The sequence below is a fragment of the Pocillopora damicornis genome, chromosome 2 (genome assembly GCF_964200805.1).
Source record: "Pocillopora damicornis chromosome 2, jaPocDami1.2, whole genome shotgun sequence".
Classification (NCBI taxonomy): Eukaryota; Metazoa; Cnidaria; class Anthozoa; order Scleractinia; family Pocilloporidae; genus Pocillopora; species Pocillopora damicornis.
Window position 1 is genome coordinate 465,868 of NC_142671.1, and position 19,423 is coordinate 485,290.

The window sequence follows — 19,423 nt, forward strand, 5'->3', positions numbered from 1 at the left end:
GTTTTTTGTTTGCTTTGCCATTTAATTGATGTTTACCCAAACGGTTTGAGCCAGAAGTATCAGCGAAGTATTTCCAGGACAGATAACCTTCCCATGGAACCCCAAAGTTTTTTAAAATCGCAATGATCGCAAAGGATTGGAGGATGATAAAATGAAGAGATATCAAGTTAAGATTTGGTGCTTGTGGATATAATTAAAGCTGTTGCCTTACATAATAAATTACGTAAACTAATTAGTAAACTGTCTCTCGCTTTTAGAGTCTCAAAAAGTAAGTCAATTTGAACTTTACTTTCACAAATTAGGGCCTCTTATCTTCAAGTGCATTCTCATCCAAAGCTTTTGTTTTCAATTTAACCATGTGGACTCACAAAAAAAACTGATCCCTGTTAGATATCAAGACTTTTCATCACCTTTTGCTATTCAGCACTGGTTGATACCAAACTCAATGTTGTAATATTAACATCTCGCGTCCTTTTGAAGAATAAACGAAAATTATAAACATCGCACTCGTTCACTTCATTTTGAACGCTCTCGCGCATTCCTTCTCAAATTATTTTGTAACTGTTAACTCGTGTATAGAGTTAGTGCTTGATTTTCTTCCTCAGCAAGTACAAAATATCAGTGAAATAATGTTTCGCGTTATAGAAAGTGGGTGATTTCTTTATCTCGAGGTTGTATCATAAACTTGCATTCTGCTAAAATCTTTCTTTTGCCAATAACTATTGATCATTCAATGCTCTCAGCTTATGGCATGTGTTAACAGCTTTGAGTGCTGTAACACTTCAATATTCCTTCAACAGTTTTCACTTCAAACGCTTGATTACTCAGACACTAAACCATTCTTTCTGTGATTTATTGTCCATTAAGATAATTTAAAAGATTCCTGTTAGTTCGGTTGTTTCTTTCTAATCAACTTTTTGCAATAAAGATTTCAAACATTGGAATTTTTCTGACAAAATTTGATTCGATATTACATCACTGGCACGTCTTAAAGTTTTAAAGACCAAAAACCGTACGGTAATGCTTTGTATAAATGACATAATAAAAATGTACCACCAGTCGCAAAGAAAACCGTGAAGTTTTGGCGGGTACCAGTTTCCCGCGTGATATCGCGAGATCTCACTGTTGGATAAGTAGTGCAATTATTTGCACATTAAATGTCTAAGATGTACTTTCAAAGTTGTACTAAACTAAAACCCTCCAGGTAACTCTAATTCGTTCCACCTAGCAATAGAAAACAATGGCGCTATTTGTTTGATTAATGATTTCCTTGGCGTAACAACGCGACGCACTTTTTGTTTCTAAGTTGTGTTAAAACTTCACGCTTTATCCGTTTCGTTCATAAACAAATACCGTTGGTGCACGCTTTAATTGTTTGCAAGTCAAGCGTGGCCTCAACTTCCAAATATGGACCAGGTAGACGATCGGAGCTCTGATTGGTTAGCGCCACGACGCTTTCCGACCCTTCTCTCAACCTATGAAGTCATTGGCGAAGTAGGTACAGGTCCAGGCTTCCATCGTAGTCTGCTGCGGGTGGTCCGCCAAAAGCCAATCTCTGGCTGATTTAAAATTCTGAGATAGCTTTTGACTGGTAAATGTAAGAGAGAAATATCTGAATATTTCGCTTTGGTTTTTGTCGTCTGAGGACGGCCTTATCTCATTTGAGATGAAATTTAGGGTGCTTCTTATACTTTGCCTGGCATGGTTATCTCAGGCGTCGCCGATTTCACGTAAGTACGCGTCTTATTTTCAATATTTTTGGTAAGATCAGAGATCGAACTCAAAACAAGTTGGTCGCGATTGTATGGTGGCCATAAAATCCTTGATTCCCCTAGCCCTCTAATGATCGATTTGTTTTGAGTGATCAAACTAACAGATCATCTATCTTCTGGGTATTTTTTAACGAACTGATGTATTCGGTAAAAGCTCAAAGCCTGGCTTTATTCAATTAGTTGTGATTGTTGAGTTCATTAAATATGTAACTTGCCGTGTTCGGAAATAGAAATTGAGATAAAGTGACTTAAAATATTTGAAGAGCTTCGACTGGAATGTCTGAAGTGCGTTTGAAGTGATTTCAAATTTATTTCTGAAATATATTTACGATTTAGGCAAGATAATGGGTTTCAGGGTTGCACAACATTTACTGAAATTGCCCTTCTTAACGTACTCTCTTTTCCGCATCGGTGACTTCCCATCACTGTAAACTTAGGGGCCAAAATTTAACTCTCAAAGAGTATTTTCAACAAGCAAAGAACTAAACTAAACTAAAGCTGATAATTACTATTCAAAATGATCATAGAGATCTCGGGAATTACGCATTGACTTAGTTGAGACGGATAGGATATTTACTGGAAAACCTGCAATCTATAGCAAAGTTTATCCCATGTTCACAAAAACGTTTTGGTGTTTTTGTGTTTAGACTACTTTTCTTAAATTTATGTTTGACGATCATACACGTTATGAAAGGATTATTTCATTTCAAAGCGCGTTGGCGTAGAGTCAGTCATGATTTGCGACATATGACACGGGCAAGCGGCAGATAGTTTCACCTTAGGTGGTAATTCCATGGGTCACTGTCTCTGTGATTTCAGGTGGATCATGTCCTAAAAACCGTTGTGTAATGTCTCGGCTCGTCATACATAAATGGCATAAATATTCTCCTCTGCTGGCCTTTAAGCTTTTGCCGTTTTAAAGCCCTTTCGATAACAGTTCGTTTTGGAGAGCGTCACCATTTATTTATTAATAAATCTAGATTTAGGAACGTCGGCTTTATATTAAAAGAGAAGTAAGCATATTTGACGAAGGGCTAACGCTCGAAACGTCAGCTTTAGAAACTCTTTACGGTGGCCAATTTACACTATAAACTCTGAGTTGATAAAATTAAATCACATTTCCACAAAGAAGACGTTTTAGTCTCAAACTAGACTTTATCAAAAACGAATCAATTCAACCATGAAAACTGTGAAGAACTCGGTTGTAATTGCATATGCATACTGTCTGCGTTTGACGAGAAACCTGCGATACATGCTTTTACAACCCTTTTGACTAATGAATACAAGACTTGAGTCAAGTTTTGTCGTAATACCCTTTCCCGCTTAAACGTTAACCTTTCTTCTTACTTCAGAGTTTTTCAATTACCAACATTAGTGAAAAGGAGGCTCATAATAATGAAACGGTTAATGTCAGGGTGGTTGTTAAAACCTTCATACGGTACGGGAAAGTCTGATGCTAAATTCAGAGTGAACGTGTGTCGTGCACAGCGTAATGTGTTTCCAGGCCAATTTGCCCAAACGCACGAAACCTCAGCTTTAGAAGCTCTTTACTGCGGCCAATTCACATGAACTCAGTTAACAAAGCGAAACTATCTCGAAATAACCCTGACCCCTACCCCCACCGACGTAGCGTCATATTTCTTCAGAAACTTATCCTCTTTATTCAATTCGCAAATACATCACCTATAGCAAAGTCTTTCCTGGAGTGTTGCGGATGACAAAACAACAAAGAATTACGGCTACACCAGTTTTGACTCAATTAAAGACTTGCACTACATTTCTTTTAACAATCCATTTGAGATCTTTTGTGAAAATGACATTTGGAACAATTACGTACGCTACATGGAAAGAAGGAAAATTAATTGCTAAATGTACATCGCGCCACCTTTGCTTCCGTTTAAGTTTAAAAACGCTATTAAAGCGATACAGGAGCGAATGTTAACAAATTTTATATCAGAAAAATTCTGCAGAATACTGTAACTGAGTTGGTCTTCCTCTTCAGGCAAAACTGTTTTGCATTTCCTTCGAAAAGATAGCTGAATCTCGAAGGTTTAGAATATTCGGTGAAAAATGGGTTAGTTTTTGAGAAATGAAATTGCCATAATAATAACTATTACTACTGATAACTTTGTTAAAATTACTCGTAGCTCAATTCGGTCTCTGTTAAGATTTCACCCTGAAGGGCCTGCCTTGCAAATGACCTTAAAAAATTGAACACCATCCAAAAGAGGGTGGATCAGTTTTTGTAATTCATTCAGTTTTTGCGGAATTAATTCCATAATCACATAACCTACGCGAAGATAATTATTCTTTTTTAAAACTAAGGCAAAGGTGTTAATATCTGTAAAAGGAATAATTTTAAAACAGGGTTTTAGCGACGTATTATAAAACTTACATGTACGTCAGCGATTGGACGTTGTAGACTTCGGGTGGCGAATAAACTGCGAAACCGTGTTAAATATGGTGTAACTGCTTCGCGAATATTCAAATTCTGTGAATTCAGCTACTTGTTATATTATTTTTTAATTAGACTTTCACAATTGAACGTCAGTACAGTAAAAAGAAAAAAAAACTCACGTCATAAACGAGGAAACATATAGAGAAATTATCAGGTATCATTCTTCATTTCTGAATTTAACTATTCAATTTTTTAAAGTGGTGCATTTTATTGAAGTTGTAATCTGCTGAAAGGGGAGGTATCAAGTATAGAGCCAGAATTTGACTCTGATGTCGAGTTCCGCTCAGTTACCATTGTCACCAATAAAAGTCGATTCCAAGACTACCGTCGTCCAAGAGAACAGAATACAGTTCATCATTTCGAGCTTAGATACATTGTACTGGTTGAGCCACTCAATAATTCGAACCATGTTTTTCTACAAAGACTTTTTGTTTCCATATTAAGCTATTATGACCAAAAAAATTGATATCCTCCATAAATAAGCACTCGTATCTTTCGCCAACAGGGAGAGATAAAAGAGATGCAGATGACCTAGAAGCCGACAAAGAAGGTATGAAAGATTGTTAATCATTTATTAATGGAAAGTCGCGTCAAAATGAAGCTCATTACTCTAAAAATTCCGCTTTCATCCACAGTTAGAACAATAATTTCTGCAATAGTGGACGCAATTCTGGACGGGGACAAGACGCGCCGTTCGGAAATACCGGGTAATATTTCATGACCTTACTCTCCTTGGATAGAAAACTTTTTTAGAAATCTTTTTTTCTTCAAGGACTGCTGCAGCTTCAAATTTTAATAAGTTATGAACGGAAGCCGCTCTCTTTTTAGTAATGCATAGTGGACAAAAAGACAATCACAAGCCCCTCAGTACAGAAGCAGATTAAATCAGGGCCGTAGCCAGAATTCAGAACAAGACGAGGCAAATTTCGGGTGCCGAAGGCGCGAGCCGCTAGGGGGGTCTGGGGACATGCCCCACCAGAAAATTTTGAAATCCGGAGGCTCAGAAATGCTTTTTTAAGCATTTCCTAAGGCATTTTTCTTCAGAAAAGTCAATCTTGGGACAAAATCAAGAAGAGGCAATAGCCTCGTCCTGCCTCATGTTAGCTACGGCCCTGGAAATGGTTATGCTGTAACTTTTCCCGTCGTTGTATAGTTTCAAAGGTAGTAAAAAAATGCCAGCCAGCCAGTATTTCATCAGGCTTCCCTTACAAGTCGCTCATTAACACTCCTGGGTGGAGCCCGGCCGGAGAGGCATTAAGACATGAGTAAATTTTTTGCCCAAAAGCATAACACATTGATCCACACAGGTCTAGCTGACACGGACCCCTCTGGACATGGAGTCCGGTCCACTGACCGTGAGGCCACTATGTCTTCAACAATTTCAAAGGTAACAAGATTTAACCAAGGAATGATTCCTGTTTTAACCGATATTATTTGCTCTATTTCAAGATAATGAGGAAGATGAGTCGGAAAAGTTGTCCAGCACAGTAAGCAGCCTAATACCTGGCACAAGCAATGTAGAAACCAATGATGAAATTAGTGACAAACAATATCTTACAAAGAAAAGAAGGAGTTTTATTCCGGTAGAAAACAAATTAGAGGAACATTCAGTTGACGAGACTGATCCCAAAGAACAAGCAGAGGATGCAAAGGCAGAGACCTCTGAAAGTGAACTATCGGGCGAGAATCAGCCATTAACCTCAGGAGATTCAGAAGATTCAGAGCCCGAGAAAGAATCCGAAGAGTCGGTAGCCTCAGAAGGAGAAAACACAGGTATTACACATGCGAATGTTATTCTTTTCCTTGTGTGTTGAATTAACAAAACTCTTCACTTATTCTATGAGTTTGCGTTAGTTGAAACTATTTCATAAAATACCTCATGAAATATATACTGGTAAAAGCATTGCAAAAAAATACGCGCACGCATCATCTTTGTCGAACGTGGTATGTGCAATCATATTATACAGCTTGCAAAACCAATCAATATCCCAGGTATTGCATTATACCACAGACAGTCCCATACAGAGGCGTGACTGTTTATATTAAAGTACATAGTAAATGGCTTCAACTTTGTATCATTCTTATCCTTATAGAATATTCCAAAAGAAGTGACATTCCGAAAATTTTTAAACCGGGCGACGATGAGTCGTCAGAAAGGAGAGAAACTGCTGAGTCAAGGGAGTCAAACCAGTCAACGGACGCGCCTTCAAGCGGATCCGGAGAAAGTGCATCATCCGACGAAGCTGAGGACACAAATGAAGCCTCTGCGTCCGCAAAAGACCTAGAATCATCTGGTGTGGCTGTAAAAAGAAACGTCATCCCAACAGAAGTATTTGAAGAAGGTACTACAGTCAGGTTATTGAGATAAACTGCAAACTTTAATGTATTGCGTTGCTGAAGAACCTTTGCAAGATATCTTCAAGACAGAATCAAAGTAAAACGATAAGCAAAAAGAGAAATTCTTTTTCACCAAAGTGTATCTGTATGGAGATTATATCGCTACTTTCATAAATCATATCCCGACTTCTTGACTTCTATATGTTAACGTAATTCTTAAAATTCTTAGTATAACACCCACTCAGGTTGACCAGACGACACAAGCGTTTCTAAATGTAACCATCACCAATATCATTTTCTGAAATTTAGGTAATGCCAAATACAATGACGATGATGATGACGAAGAGGAAATGGATGGGTCTGGTTCCACATCGGAATCTGGTGACTCCGAGGATTCCGAAGAATCCGGTGATTCTAGCCAGGGAGAGTCAGATGGAAACAAACCAACAACACCCATGGAATCCACCGAAGTTTCCCCTGACCAAACTCAAGAAAAAGAACCAAAGAAGGTTGAAGATGAGACAGCAACGTCAGAATCGGACGGCGAAAGTTCAGCTTCAGGAGAATTTGGCGACTCTGATGAGTCTGGTGAATCAGGGGAGAGTGGGGCATCTGGTGAATCAGGATACGGGGATGAGTCAGGAGAAAGCGGAGAGTCGGGAGAATCGGGGGACAGCGAGGAGTCTGGTGAATCAGGAGAAAGCGGTGATTCTGAGGAATCTGATGCTGAGTCAGATGTGGTGAAGAGAAATAAAATTCCAAAGGAAGATAAAGGTAAAGTTTGTAAGAATATAAGGTAAAAACCAATGCCTAGTATTCATAAATATAAATTCATGAACTTAGGTAAAAATCATAATGGTTCCGTTTGTGATACCATAAAACCATTTATATTTTTTTTCAGCTTTATCGTAACGTGTAGGGTATTTTGGGTAAAGGGTTTTTCATTTAACTTTTCGATAGAGAAACAAATAGTATTTCAAAATTGTTGTTGGGTAACACATAGTAAAGACTAAAAATGAGCTCCTTATACAGTTCTACCTCTCACTTCTAATAAATTTGTGTTTTACAGAATCAAGCAAACAAGAAGATAGTGAGGAAAGTGGTGCCTCTGGAGAATTCAAAGAGGTGGTTGAATCGGATGAAATTGAAGATTCCGGAGAGTCTGACGAGAGTGGAGAGAGTGGGGAATCTGGAGACTGGGGAGAAAGTGCTGCATCTGGAGAGTCTGGAGATAACGAGGAATCCGGAGAGTCTGGTGAATCGGCGATTAGCAAACGAAATGAGATTCCCAAAGAGCAAGGTAACCACGCAATTAAGTTCTTTATCCTGTGTAACTAATAAAGAAGGTCAAAATCTCATATCTTGTACATGTTAGGTCGTGTGTCCGGCTATACTAACGTTTAAAATCATCAAATTCCCCATATGTTATTATTTGCCAACAAGTAAGAAAGACGGGACCATATAGATCGTAATAACAGTAACTGGCGAGTGACAACCATCAACAGATCACTTAGGAACGAGTATCGGTGTGAATTTAATTTTAAGATACGAAAGAAAACGACGAGTCAAGTGCGTCAGAGGAGTCTGGCGATGCTGTCGAATCAGGTGCATCGGGGGATTTTGAAGAATCAGGCGAATCCGGCGATTTTGAAGAATCCGGTGAGTCCGGCGACTTTGAAGAATCCGGTGAGTCCGGCGATTTTGAAGAATCCGGCGAGTCGGGAGACTTTGAGGAATCTGGTGAGGCAAGTGACGGAACAGTATCCAAAAGGAGTGAAATTCCCACGGAAACACAAAAAGGTAATTCAGAGTTGTTTACTTCTTCGAAATCGTCAGCGATGGACCCTTAATAGGGAAAAATGCCTAAGAAAATCTTCTAGGATCTTAAGAAGAAACAGCGCAAAAAGCAGAGTAAAAGTCAAAGGGACGCTAGGTTCTTTTCGATCAAAACCTTACAGGTTATGAAACTCATAGAATATCAATCATTTCATGATTTTTTTAACAAATTTAGGTGTAAATCCTTCGCATTATTTATTGCGTCGCTTTCCATGGCATTTGAAACGTTATAAATAGTTTCCATGTCTGTTGCTTTATTAAACTTCCCTTTTACGATAAAACAGCAATAAAGGAGATTTCAAAGGCGGCTGAAAAATCTAGAAGTGGCAGTTTATCCGATCAATCAGCGGACAAAGAAACCAGTAAGTCTGAAGTTCTTCCTGAAACCAAAGAAAGCAGCCAACCGGCTGAAATTGCACAGACTGAGAAATCGGACCAAACCAAAGAGTCTGACCAATCAGGAGAAGAATCTGGAGAGGGCAGTGAAAGCGGAGAATCAGGGGAGAGTGGAGAAAGTGGAGAGTCTGGGGAAAGTGGAGAAACTGGTGAAAGTGGAGAAAGCGGAGAGTCTGGGGAAAGTGGAGAAAGTGGTCAAAGTGGAGAATCAGGAGAAAGCGGAGAATCAGGGGAGTCTGGAGAGAGCGAGATCACTAAGAGAGATACAATTTCAAGAGATACCAGCGATGCTGAAAAAGGTGCAACCAAACGGAACACTTTTTTTTCTACCCATAAATTCTTACATACCAAATTAAGCTTAGAAAGGGGAAAACCACCACCAAGGTCAAGATTACAAATCATTTCACTCAAATGCCTATTAAAAGTGAGAGTTGCAAACAATTATAAAGGATTGACAGAGTAAGGCCTTCTTTGCAAATTTGTGTCAAAGTTAGATATTTGAAGGCAGTACAAACCGTACAATGTGAGAATATTTATAAATATCGTGAATTCATAAAACGAACACTTTTCGCCAGTTTACATCCCCTCACGCTTACTCACAGACGAAGTTTTCCTATCGTAATTGCCGAGAGTCAAATCTCTGCTTGGAAGTTTTTACCATAAACTGAGTTTGTGACTTATCTTTGATAGACTTGAGTGGTTCTGGCGCTTCAGGAGAGACTTCCAGCGATAGTGACGAGTCCGAGGAATCCGGTGAATCAGGAACCTCGGGCGAGTCTGGAGAAGGCGGAATATCAAAGCGAAGCGAGATACCATCAGAAGAAAGGAAGGAAGGTAAAAATGAACCGGCTCTCTCTGCTTTCTTTACAAAATTTTTTATGAAAATGTTAATTACGACCAGCTTGGGTTTTACGTATCAATGAACTTTTTGCGATTGCATGACGAGAAGCGCTCAATTTGTCTAGTTTACAATCGTGAAATGAAGTAGTTGTCAAAGTCAACGTGTAAAACTACTGTTACATTGAAGCAGTTTTGATGGAGGCTATTTAATCAGATATCCCTTCCAATCTCATGGTGTCTGATAATTTTATTCTGATATAATATAATTTCGACATGCTTAAGATGAAGATTCAGAGGAATCCGACGAGTCCGACAATTCTGGTTCTGGAGAGAGTGCAGAATCGGGGGAAAGTGCAGAGTCTGGAGAGAGTGGCGAATTTAGTGAAAGTGAGGAGTCTGGAGAGAGCGGCGAATCTGGTGAAAGCGAAGAGTCTGAAGAGAGTGACGAATCCGGTGAAAGTGAGGACTTCGCTGAATCGGATGAAAGCGGAGAAGCAGCGATCTCAAAAAGAAACGAAATACCACAGGAACAAAGTGGTGGGTACATCGACGATAACTAATCATATGTAAGCTTTTATCATGAGGATCCTTTAGTACAATGGCATTTTAGGCTCATTACGTTCATACATTTCTCATCTTTGTTTGAGATATCTCTATAGTCTGTCCATGAATTCCGAAAAATATTAAGGTTAGGGTTAGTTTTTTAGGGCTGGTTTGGATCAAATTTTCTCACTCTACAAGAACCGTTGATCCTACGTACTAATAGCCCTTCGTGTCACTGAATATTCCTCAAACTCGCATGAAACATTTGTTTTCGCAGCTGCAGCTATTCCAGATTACAAAGACGCGGAAGATTTTGAAGAATACGGAAATTCTGAAGAAAGTGAAGAAAGCGGAGAGAGTGGGGAGAGTGGAGAAAGCGGAGAAAGTGGAGAGAGTGGAGAGAGTGGAGAAAGCGGGGAGAGTGGGGAGAGCGGGGAGAGTGGGGAGAGTGGAGAGAGTGGAGAGAGTGGAGAAAGCGGGGAGAGTGGGGAGAGCGGGGAGAGTGGGGAGAGTGGAGAGAGTGGAGAAAGTGGTGAATCAGCTGACGGAGGGATTGCCAAACGAAGTGATATACCCAAAGACCAGCAAGGTGTGTACATATTGCCTCATTTACTGACAATTCTCTTACCACAAACTGAAAATTGGAGCCTATTTCTGTATTAGATAAACTACTTATTCCAAACGTTTCAGCAGCAGGTTTGCGGGTATGGCACTGTAGATATGGTTTTAACAATTTTAATCAGAAGTGTTAAATATCAGGCCGCCACATTGTTATTGCAGAATCAAAGGATTTATCTGGATCAGGAGATTTACCTGAGTCTTCGGCTGAATCCGGTGAGCGCGAAGAGTCCGGTGAGTCCGGTGAGTCTGGCGAGTCCGGTGAGTCTGGCGAGTCCGGCGAGTCCGGCGAGTCCGGCGAGTCCGGCGAGTCCGGCGAGTCCGGCGAGTCTGGCGAGTCCAGCGAGGCCGAATACAAGCGAAACTTCATCCCGAGGGAAAGCGACGCCGAGGATGATGATGATGGCGAAGATTCAACTGTGGAAACTGAAAGCAAAGAACAAGATTCCTCTGAAGGGGAACGAGAAGGGAGTGCTGATCAGCATGCCAACACAAGAGGGAAAGTCATTACTGAAACCATGGATGACATCGCTAAAGCCGCACTGGACAACAAAATTGAGAGAAAGTCGGACATCATCCACAGTTTACCGCGAAACACCGAAGAATTTCCGATCAGTGAAAAAGAAAGCAAATCGCAAGTAAGAGAAAGGAAGACTGGTGCTGCTCTTAAGAATTTGTTCACTGCGCTGGCAGACGGTGAGGCGCATGCGTCAGGGTCAGGAGAGGAGCTTGCTTTGAGAGAAAAAGCTCAAAGTACAAATTTCGTTAAAAGAGTAAGCATATGCTACAGTTTGCGTTATTTTAAGATGAGTGTATCTTCAAATATCTCTTTCACAGTCTTTGATGTGAAAATTAATTATAGAGCCTAAGTCATGTAACAATTACATACAAAAACTATATCATCTGCTGAACAAAATGATATAGAGCCAATCCAACGCAATGGCTAGAACAGAAAGATCATGTTGACTAAGAGACGACATACCAGCATGAATTTCTTGGAAATCATTTTTAAGAGTAGCTAACGTGAGTTATTGGTCAAAAATAAGGGCATTCCGGCTGTTCCACGATTTGCGTAATCTCTATTTAAAGCACCGACACATTCAAACTGTTTTAAACAATGAAATGAAGGCTGATTTGTGTCAATTTAGTATAGGTGCTCACCATAAGCCACAACCAGCCACACTGGTCCATTTATCCAGAGAAGTTCGTTGTACCTTGGAATTTTCTGGCCATACGGTTCACTTCGTCGACTCTATGAATTCATCTAATTATCAGATAATTGTAGGAATCAAGCAAAACTCCCGTAAAAAAAAAAAAATTTAGTTTTTTTATTGACTTGACGGCTGGCCAGTTCTTACAAATAGATATCTGAAGTGCTTTGCTATCAGAAAACTTATTGTATCACTGCATTATTTCAAGGAGCCTTTGGAAACAAATGGAATGAAGAATGCTTTGGACGAGATCTGGACACAAGGTAAAATTGGAAATTCGAGAACTGATAACCTAAGAGAAAAGGACATTATAGAGAATAGATATTAGTACTCCAAGCATGTTTTACCATAATATAGGGAATAAGAGTAAGACAAATAAGCTGAGAAAAAAGAATATCGATTCAAAAAGGTAACACTTCACAGTCCACAGTAAAGTAAACTTGCACTTGAATTGGTCTAATTCTGTCTCTGCTATGAACGATTACAAAAAATGATAAACTGACTACTTCAAACTTTTTCATTGATCTTCAGAGGACAGTGCCCTCAATGATGCTGAATCAGCTAATATTAATTTAAAGGAGAAACAAGAATTTACACAGGTAAGGAACTCAGGTATTGATGCATTAAAGTAAGAGCGTCGAAAATAGTTGATGCTGTTTCTTTTCACCGTCAACGAACGCTTATTGTGGAAATAACCTACTTTTACTTCACTCTATTTTCAAACTCAAAGCTCGCAGCCACTTTAAAGCGTTCACTGCCTTCAAAGGACTCTGAAAAAGCCACAGAAGTCGATAAAGGTAAGCTTCTAGTCACATGTTATTTATATCGTGTGGTTCTAATTACAGAAGGGAATTTTGCCTCTAGTAGCTGGTCGGGTTGGCGGTTCCTATCATCACTATCTCATTGCACCATTTTAATTTTTAAGAGGGGAGTACATCCGCCATCGTCATCACGTCGTACTTGTGAATTCAAAATTCACTCAGAATCATGTTGATATGAAGGACACCCAACGTTCGTCCAATTCCACCATCGGTTGAGCAGCATCAAATCTTTTATTAATTTGTGGTGTATAGCATCGTCATCCTCATTATGAGCATAGCTATAAAACGCTGAGTTTCCACCTAATTAGGAAGTGCAATAATTTCTGAGAATACTTTGACCTAACGAACAGTTTGTAGAGGGCAGATAATTTGGCGCATGGTTCACGTACTCTTAAACTATCTATCTTTGCAGATGTGGAGGCATTGGAGGGCTATGCGGACGCTCTTACAGAGGTTGGAGGTTTAACACCCGAACATCACAAAGCAATCGCCACTAAACTTGCTTTGGACCTCATGGAGGACCTCAACATTGATGAAAAGGAACGATCTGATCTTTTGAAAAAAGAAACAGCCTTCATCAAAGATGCAGAGATCGCATATGTTAAAAGTAAGAGAGAGCTGAGTGGGGGTGTGGGCAGATACCTAGAACTTGGTATTGCTTTAACTCCTTTGCGTGATTTCCAGTTTCAGGTACTAATTAGATTCTGATTTTCTTTTAATGCTTCATGTAATTAGGTAGGATCACCGAAGTAAAAAAAGAAATGATAAAGTTTGCCCAAGAGCACCCAGGTGACAAAGAAAGGATTCGTGCAGAGGCAATCAAAAGATTGGAGGATGTAGTTGAGAAACTTCCTCTCAGAAAGGCAACCATTGAAGCTCAAGAACACAAACTAAAGAGATCCCCCATGCTCCAGCAAATTGTTGCTTCTACAAGCAAAAGAGAATTGAGAGAAAGAATCAGAAGAGCTTTAGCTGATTTTATTGCTGAGGACGTCGCATGAACTCCGATTAGGACAGAAGAGTGACTAAGGCCACGAAAAGCCTTCAAATCAAGCCATAAATGAAGTCATGTACACATAGGGTTCAAGCTACAAAAGTGACATTTAGTTGACTATGTTGGCATGACATACGTTTGTATAAACAAAACTTATACAATAGGCTAGATATCTTTAGTTCCTTCATAATCACAAATGTATTCATTCAACCAGCCATTCCTTGACCATTGCCCGAAAAAAAAATGTAAAAGTTGATTTTGTTTGTTGATTGATTCCGTAACATGCTATGGGTTTCTCTTCCCATGGAATTGCAGCTTAAACTTTTTAAATTATATTAATTGTTTTAAGCATTTTGATTAAGGTCTGTTAAAGACCTGTACTGTCACATAAAACCCGACGACTTTCTCATACAGGGACTTTGGTATGGTTGATAAGGACAATAGGCCAAGCAGGGCCCGATGACGTCATTGTACAAGTTTGCAAAGAATGCAGGGAATAAAAACTCGAACATTTCAAGATGTGGGGAGTTGTTTATTTTAGTAATTACTAGTAAAAGTTCAAGCCCTGCGCAGATAGATAAAACTGAATTAACGACCAAGTAATTGTAACTCGCTTAATAGATTTGTAGCTTTATGGTCAGATAATTAAAAATTGTAAATTTGATCTATGGATGTAAATAAATTTCTGAAAACAAGCAATCAGGCGTCAAAAGTCATATTTGAAATATCAATTTATTTCCCATACATTTTATAAACTATTCTAGATTTGCATCTCTAACCATAAGCAACAGTTTTTGTAAATGAACATTGGAATGAAGTTGGTAAGGGTAAAAATCACCGCAAGTAATGTTCAAAATCCAGCCGCCCTAGGTAACTTTGAAGAGCTACCTTTCATTTCTACTTTATCTCTTGCCGGTATAAGACAGGCCAATATACAAATGGAGAGCCCCTTTTTATCTTGAAAAAAAAAAATTCATCATAATATTACACACAATTTTGGGACTGACCAATCTAGCAAGGCACTTTTGATCAGCAGCCAAATTCTCCGATGTCATGGATCAGTCCGCCCGGGAAAGCTGGGAACGTCGATCCGAACTTTTCTTTTTTGTTATACATATGTTTGACTGTTTATATATTTACTTTCATTAATTTATGACTTACATAAACTTCCTTGCAGTAGCCTTATCATCATTTCACTGAAACGTTTCTTTATGGCTATTTTGTGCCACGATACCATATTAAAAACCACACATGCTCTTTACATTCTCAAATTATGTTACAACACTAAACTCCTTTTCATGTCATCTTTAGAAATCCATCCTTAATACAAACTTATTACATTATTTGTAGTCAAATTTGAAAGAAAAGCGATCAACAGAAGCATATACATGCTTGCACCTATCAGAAAGATGTAGATGATACAAGGTAGCGTGACACTTCGCTGAGTGTGTGACGTGTTTCGCCGTAACGGCCCCTGGTTAGCAAGGAGGGGCCATTTTCTGTACGCAGCTCGACGCTCAACTTTGTCACGTTTCCTGAAATACAAAATAATAGCCATGGTTCATAATTATGGTTCAAAACACATCGCTACTTCTCACACCTACTGACCCACAAATCGACGTACAAAAGGTGGATTTCTCACATTCGATTTAGCTACGACCGGTACTTCGTGCGGGAGACGCGGTGAACAAATAGTCTGTGCGCTGGAATTCTGTTCTTGCGCAAAAGACTTTCCTTTCAGAGTGCCTCTCTCTCCAATAGCATCTTATCCAGGGGATCTGGTATTGGTGCTTCCAGGAGAAGCTCTGGCTGGGTGGGCCATTTAGCTCGCTTACAGACTTATCCACTTTCATTTTCCTTTTCTTTTCTTTTTCTTTTCTTTTATTCTTTATTTTTTAATTTTATGGGTTCATCCTGCTAAGTCAAGACATATACTTTTCTCTTATTTCCTTGTTTATGCTTTGTTTTTGTCTTTTTCAGTATTTATGTCACTGTTGTTCTTTTTCTCCGTTTAAAAATATTTCTATTATCATGTGTTTTTTTTGTTTAGGTCAAGGACCAGCCAGGAAGTGAGAGCAATCACATTTGTTAAATATCCAAGCGATTCTTATTTTGCTCTCCCTCTGACCAATGACCATAGAAGAAAAAAGGGACTGTTAAGACTAGAGTATATCTTACCTAAGTAGCTGGGGATCATAAGTCTGCCTAATCTCATTTCTTAGTTCTGTGAAAAATTAGATAAAAAATCATATACCAGTTAGTAACCCTGTCTTTATAGGAACATACAATTATGCTAAGTACTGAGGTAATAAAATCTAATTTATATGCTGTTAAGGGGAAAAAGTCAGTTCACAGCTGCGGACCCTTCCTTACAAAACTGAGTGCGCAAGAACAGGTGTGGAGTACAAGAGCGATCCCGGTTCCTTCATGGTTGCTAAATTTCCCATGGCTCCTAATTCACCCACACCTTGGACAATGTAACAGGAAATAGAACGTCTGTAACCAGACTATGGAAGATTGAGAGGAGTGGGTCCTGTAAAAAAGCACTTTGAGGCTCTTTTTGGGAAATCTATGGTCTGTTTAAAACATGTTGAGTTTTCCACATATGCTATCATTTGACATCTACTGCTTGTCAATTATACTTTACGGCATTGTTAATTGCATATACTTTACCTGTTGCTGGTGTTAATTGTTCGACTATTTGCCGGCACAAAGGGCATCTTACTGAGCCTCTACTGCTGGTCCTGAAGTTTAACTGTCGTAAGCATGGGTCACAGAACACATGATCACAAGAACATTTAAAAGGCTCGTAAAACAGATCCAGACACACAGCACAGCAATGGTGATCTTGGATTTCTACTGAAATAGTCTAAAATTGTTAAAAACAACACATGTGATTCAATGGTCAGTAGTACTCTGTCTTCCAATCAATCATCTTAATAACTGGTCATTTTAATGTTTTAAGCAAAGGTAAGTTGCTATGAAAACTGCATTGAAAATTAAAAAGAGATGAAAATGTAAATAACTGAATAAGACAAACTACTGCAAAAAGTGAAGAAGCTTGCAACTCTAAAACCAGCATGTGATACATGATAACAACTCAAAGGTCAACACCTGGAATCCAAGCACTCTTTCTCCAGTTCTAATTTGAACAAAAAGTTTACCCTCTTTCAATTAATTCCAGTTGTGTGCCACAAAAAAAAAGCCATATACAGTTGAGGTACAGTGTAAGTGATTTTTACCTTGTTTTCCACTGTCTTACATAAAGGCTCACTGGAAACTTCATCAACTGGCAAGCAACTGTAGTATGTCGTTTGATCTGAAAATTGGCAAATAGATGACTTCTCTTCCCTCTGGTCAGTTGTTATGTCTAGTAAATTATTAGCTTCTGGTAATATTTGATGCCGTCCCTTTGTTTTCCTTCTGGATCTCTGCTTATAAGTTTCCATGTCATTTAAAATGCCCCTTGCTCTACTTGTGTTTGAATTTAACTTTGTAGCTTTAGAGGAATCACAATGCAGTGCACAGCCAAATCTACATGTATGCTGGGGCACTAACTCCTGGGCCTCATCTTGAGCAGTGTTTAACGAGGTTTCTGCTTCTAAGCCAGAATAAGGTTCATGCAATCTGATATTGCAACATTGTTTACAGTTATGAATGGGACATAACCCAGTTAGATGAGAAGTGTTTGGACAAATATCTTGCTGCACAGTACATGTAGATATCTCTCTCTTGCGTGAGCTAAACTTATATGCTAGCATTTTGAGAGAACTGGGTATGTTTTCCATTGCGATATCTGATGTTGAATTGCATGAAGATGTTCCTTCATCAATGCAGTGCCTAATGTCTACAATGTAAAGTGAAACAGTTGCACAATCAGTTCATTTTTCATGCAATTTACATACATGCAAAACATGTCTCTCCTTTTCAGCAACCCAACTGTTCTAGATGGGAATTAAATTTACAGTATTTTGCCAAAAACTGGGAATTTCCATGCATTTTCAGTCAGGTTTTGGTTTGCATGGTGGAATGTCAGTTAGAATTCCTAACAGTACATTTTTTACCATTACTAAACAACTATAAAACTTCATATTGAAATCTTATGATTTTAGAGCATTTAGATAACTTTTATCATTGACAACATGATACAGTAATAAATTTGTAACTAACATTTCAAATGCACCTACATGTAAATTATATGCTCACCATTCCCCTCACTATCCACAAGTCTGCCATTGGCATCTACCACTGAGAATACTGAGGATGATGCAATCTGTGTTGTGTCTGTATTTCCCCTGAAGTCTGTGCAATCAAACTCACTAATATTTCCAACAAAAGATTTGGTCATATTATTTTGTAGTTCTGCAGTTTTGCCAAAAGAGTTCCTTGTAGACTGATTGAAAGATATTGAAGGGCTCCTGATATCCAAAGTTGTCATCTGACTTGTGGGCAAAATAAGATCAACTCTACTTTTTTGAATCCAGACAGCTGGGATAATAAACTTTCCACAGTTACAGTGTATTCCATGAATAAAGTCAAAAGCTCCTATTCGACTCTTGCATTTGGGGCAATACAATTTTCCCTCAGTCCATTGAGCCTAGAGCACAAATAAAGATTATACATCAACCCCATAGAAAGTCATTCAGAAATCAAACTAAGAAGGGAGAAAACATGTGAACAAAAAACATCTCACATTTTTTTACAAGCATTGGGCAAAGTAACTCTGATTTCTCTCTTTGACCACACTAAGGTTATCTATAATTACCCAAAAAATCTTGCTATACAGTGTCTTTGTGGCAGTAAAGGTGACCATAAAATAAAAATTTCCCATTTCTTTCAACTACCATAATTCAAAAAAGATCTTCAACTCAAAACACTAAACCCTTTAACCCCTTAGACTGTCCAGGATCTAATTTCTCCTCACAACATCCCCCTCTGAATCCTATATTAAGGTCACGAGAACAAGACAATGATCACCAACTTCTCCTCGTCAGCATCTGAGAAAATGCATATCGATCAGTAAGGAGAACATGCATACTAAGGGCGTAAATGGTTATTCATCTTAAACGTGTGATTCAAATTCAGAGTACCATTCGCTTCGTTTGAGTCTTTATGGATGCCCACTTAAGGGGCATGTACTTCTTCACTAGTAGTACAAACTGAAACTCTCCTTTTTGTACCATGTAGCCTGCTGAGTTGCAAGCCTTCCAGAGCTAACTAACGGGACTAAAACACACCTCTTCCACGCTATCACGGACCCAAGGAAGCATTTCGTCATCTTCTAAGAACCAGGAAGAACATTTCTCGTGACTGAACAAATCTATTTGACCTGCCCCACGACTGTCTCTCTCCTTTTGATCTTTGTGAGATGCAAGTTGCTTGACGGAAAAAAGATTCAGTCGACACTTTCGACAACGAAATGATGAATCTTCGTCCATAATGTATCAAAATATATGTTTTCCAAGTTTTTACAAGGCGAAAACTACCCAGTTTGGCACCGGAAACGTACCAGAAAGTTGTCAAGCCTGGATTGCCTCAGTGTTACGGGATTTCTGAGCCTCATTGAGAGTTAGTCAGCGGAGGTAACAAGCTGTCAT

At 39.0% G+C, this 19,423-nt stretch overlaps 2 protein-coding genes across 3 annotated transcripts; one reads left to right on the forward strand and one right to left on the reverse strand.

The window, feature by feature from the left end:
- Positions 1–1,502: 1,502 nt before the first annotated feature.
- On the forward strand, positions 1,503–14,525 carry LOC113685040 (uncharacterized). Of its 2 annotated transcripts, XM_089194812.1 has the most exons (19): positions 1,503–1,730; positions 4,736–4,780; positions 4,866–4,937; positions 5,680–6,003; positions 6,324–6,572; positions 6,877–7,341; positions 7,637–7,867; positions 8,113–8,367; positions 8,688–9,098; positions 9,490–9,633; positions 9,922–10,176; positions 10,460–10,771; positions 10,963–11,078; positions 11,133–11,573; positions 12,220–12,274; positions 12,543–12,610; positions 12,742–12,808; positions 13,245–13,439; positions 13,568–14,525. In XM_089194812.1, exons 1-19 carry the CDS (start codon positions 1,667–1,669, stop codon positions 13,831–13,833), a joined length of 4,035 nt encoding a protein of 1,344 aa, XP_089050938.1. In that variant the 5' UTR covers positions 1,503–1,666; the 3' UTR covers positions 13,834–14,525. The 2 variants fall into 2 exon arrangements, with proteins under 2 accessions (XP_089050938.1, XP_027058292.2); XM_027202491.2 differs by having other exon boundaries at positions 10,963–11,573.
- A 14-nt stretch (positions 14,526–14,539) lies between these two features.
- On the reverse strand, positions 14,540–19,375 carry LOC113685041 (E3 ubiquitin-protein ligase RNF180). Its single transcript, XM_027202493.2, has 6 exons — positions 19,064–19,375; positions 18,033–18,423; positions 17,069–17,673; positions 16,500–16,695; positions 16,005–16,050; positions 14,540–15,361 (listed from the first exon to the last, which is right to left on the reverse strand). The coding sequence occupies exons 1-6, from the start codon at positions 19,262–19,264 to the stop codon at positions 15,148–15,150; spliced, it is 1,653 nt and encodes a 550-aa protein (XP_027058294.2). The 5' UTR covers positions 19,265–19,375; the 3' UTR covers positions 14,540–15,147.
- Positions 19,376–19,423: the final 48 nt, after the last annotated feature.

Coding starts and splice junctions, on each gene's coding strand:
- LOC113685041 (XM_027202493.2), bottom strand. CDS start 19,264: ATGGACGAAGATTCATCATTTCGTTGTCGAAAGTGTCGACTGAATCTT. Junction 16,696..17,068: donor GTAAGACAGTGGAAAACAAG/GTAAAAATCACT, acceptor TAACAATTTTAG/ACTATTTCAGTAGAAATCCA. Junction 16,051..16,499: donor ACAATTAACACCAGCAACAG/GTAAAGTATATG, acceptor AATTTTTCACAG/AACTAAGAAATGAGATTAGG.
- LOC113685040 (XM_027202491.2), top strand. CDS start 1,667: ATGAAATTTAGGGTGCTTCTTATACTTTGCCTGGCATGGTTATCTCAG. Junction 7,868..8,112: donor TGAGATTCCCAAAGAGCAAG/GTAACCACGCAA, acceptor TTTAATTTTAAG/ATACGAAAGAAAACGACGAG. Junction 12,275..12,542: donor GGACGAGATCTGGACACAAG/GTAAAATTGGAA, acceptor ATTGATCTTCAG/AGGACAGTGCCCTCAATGAT.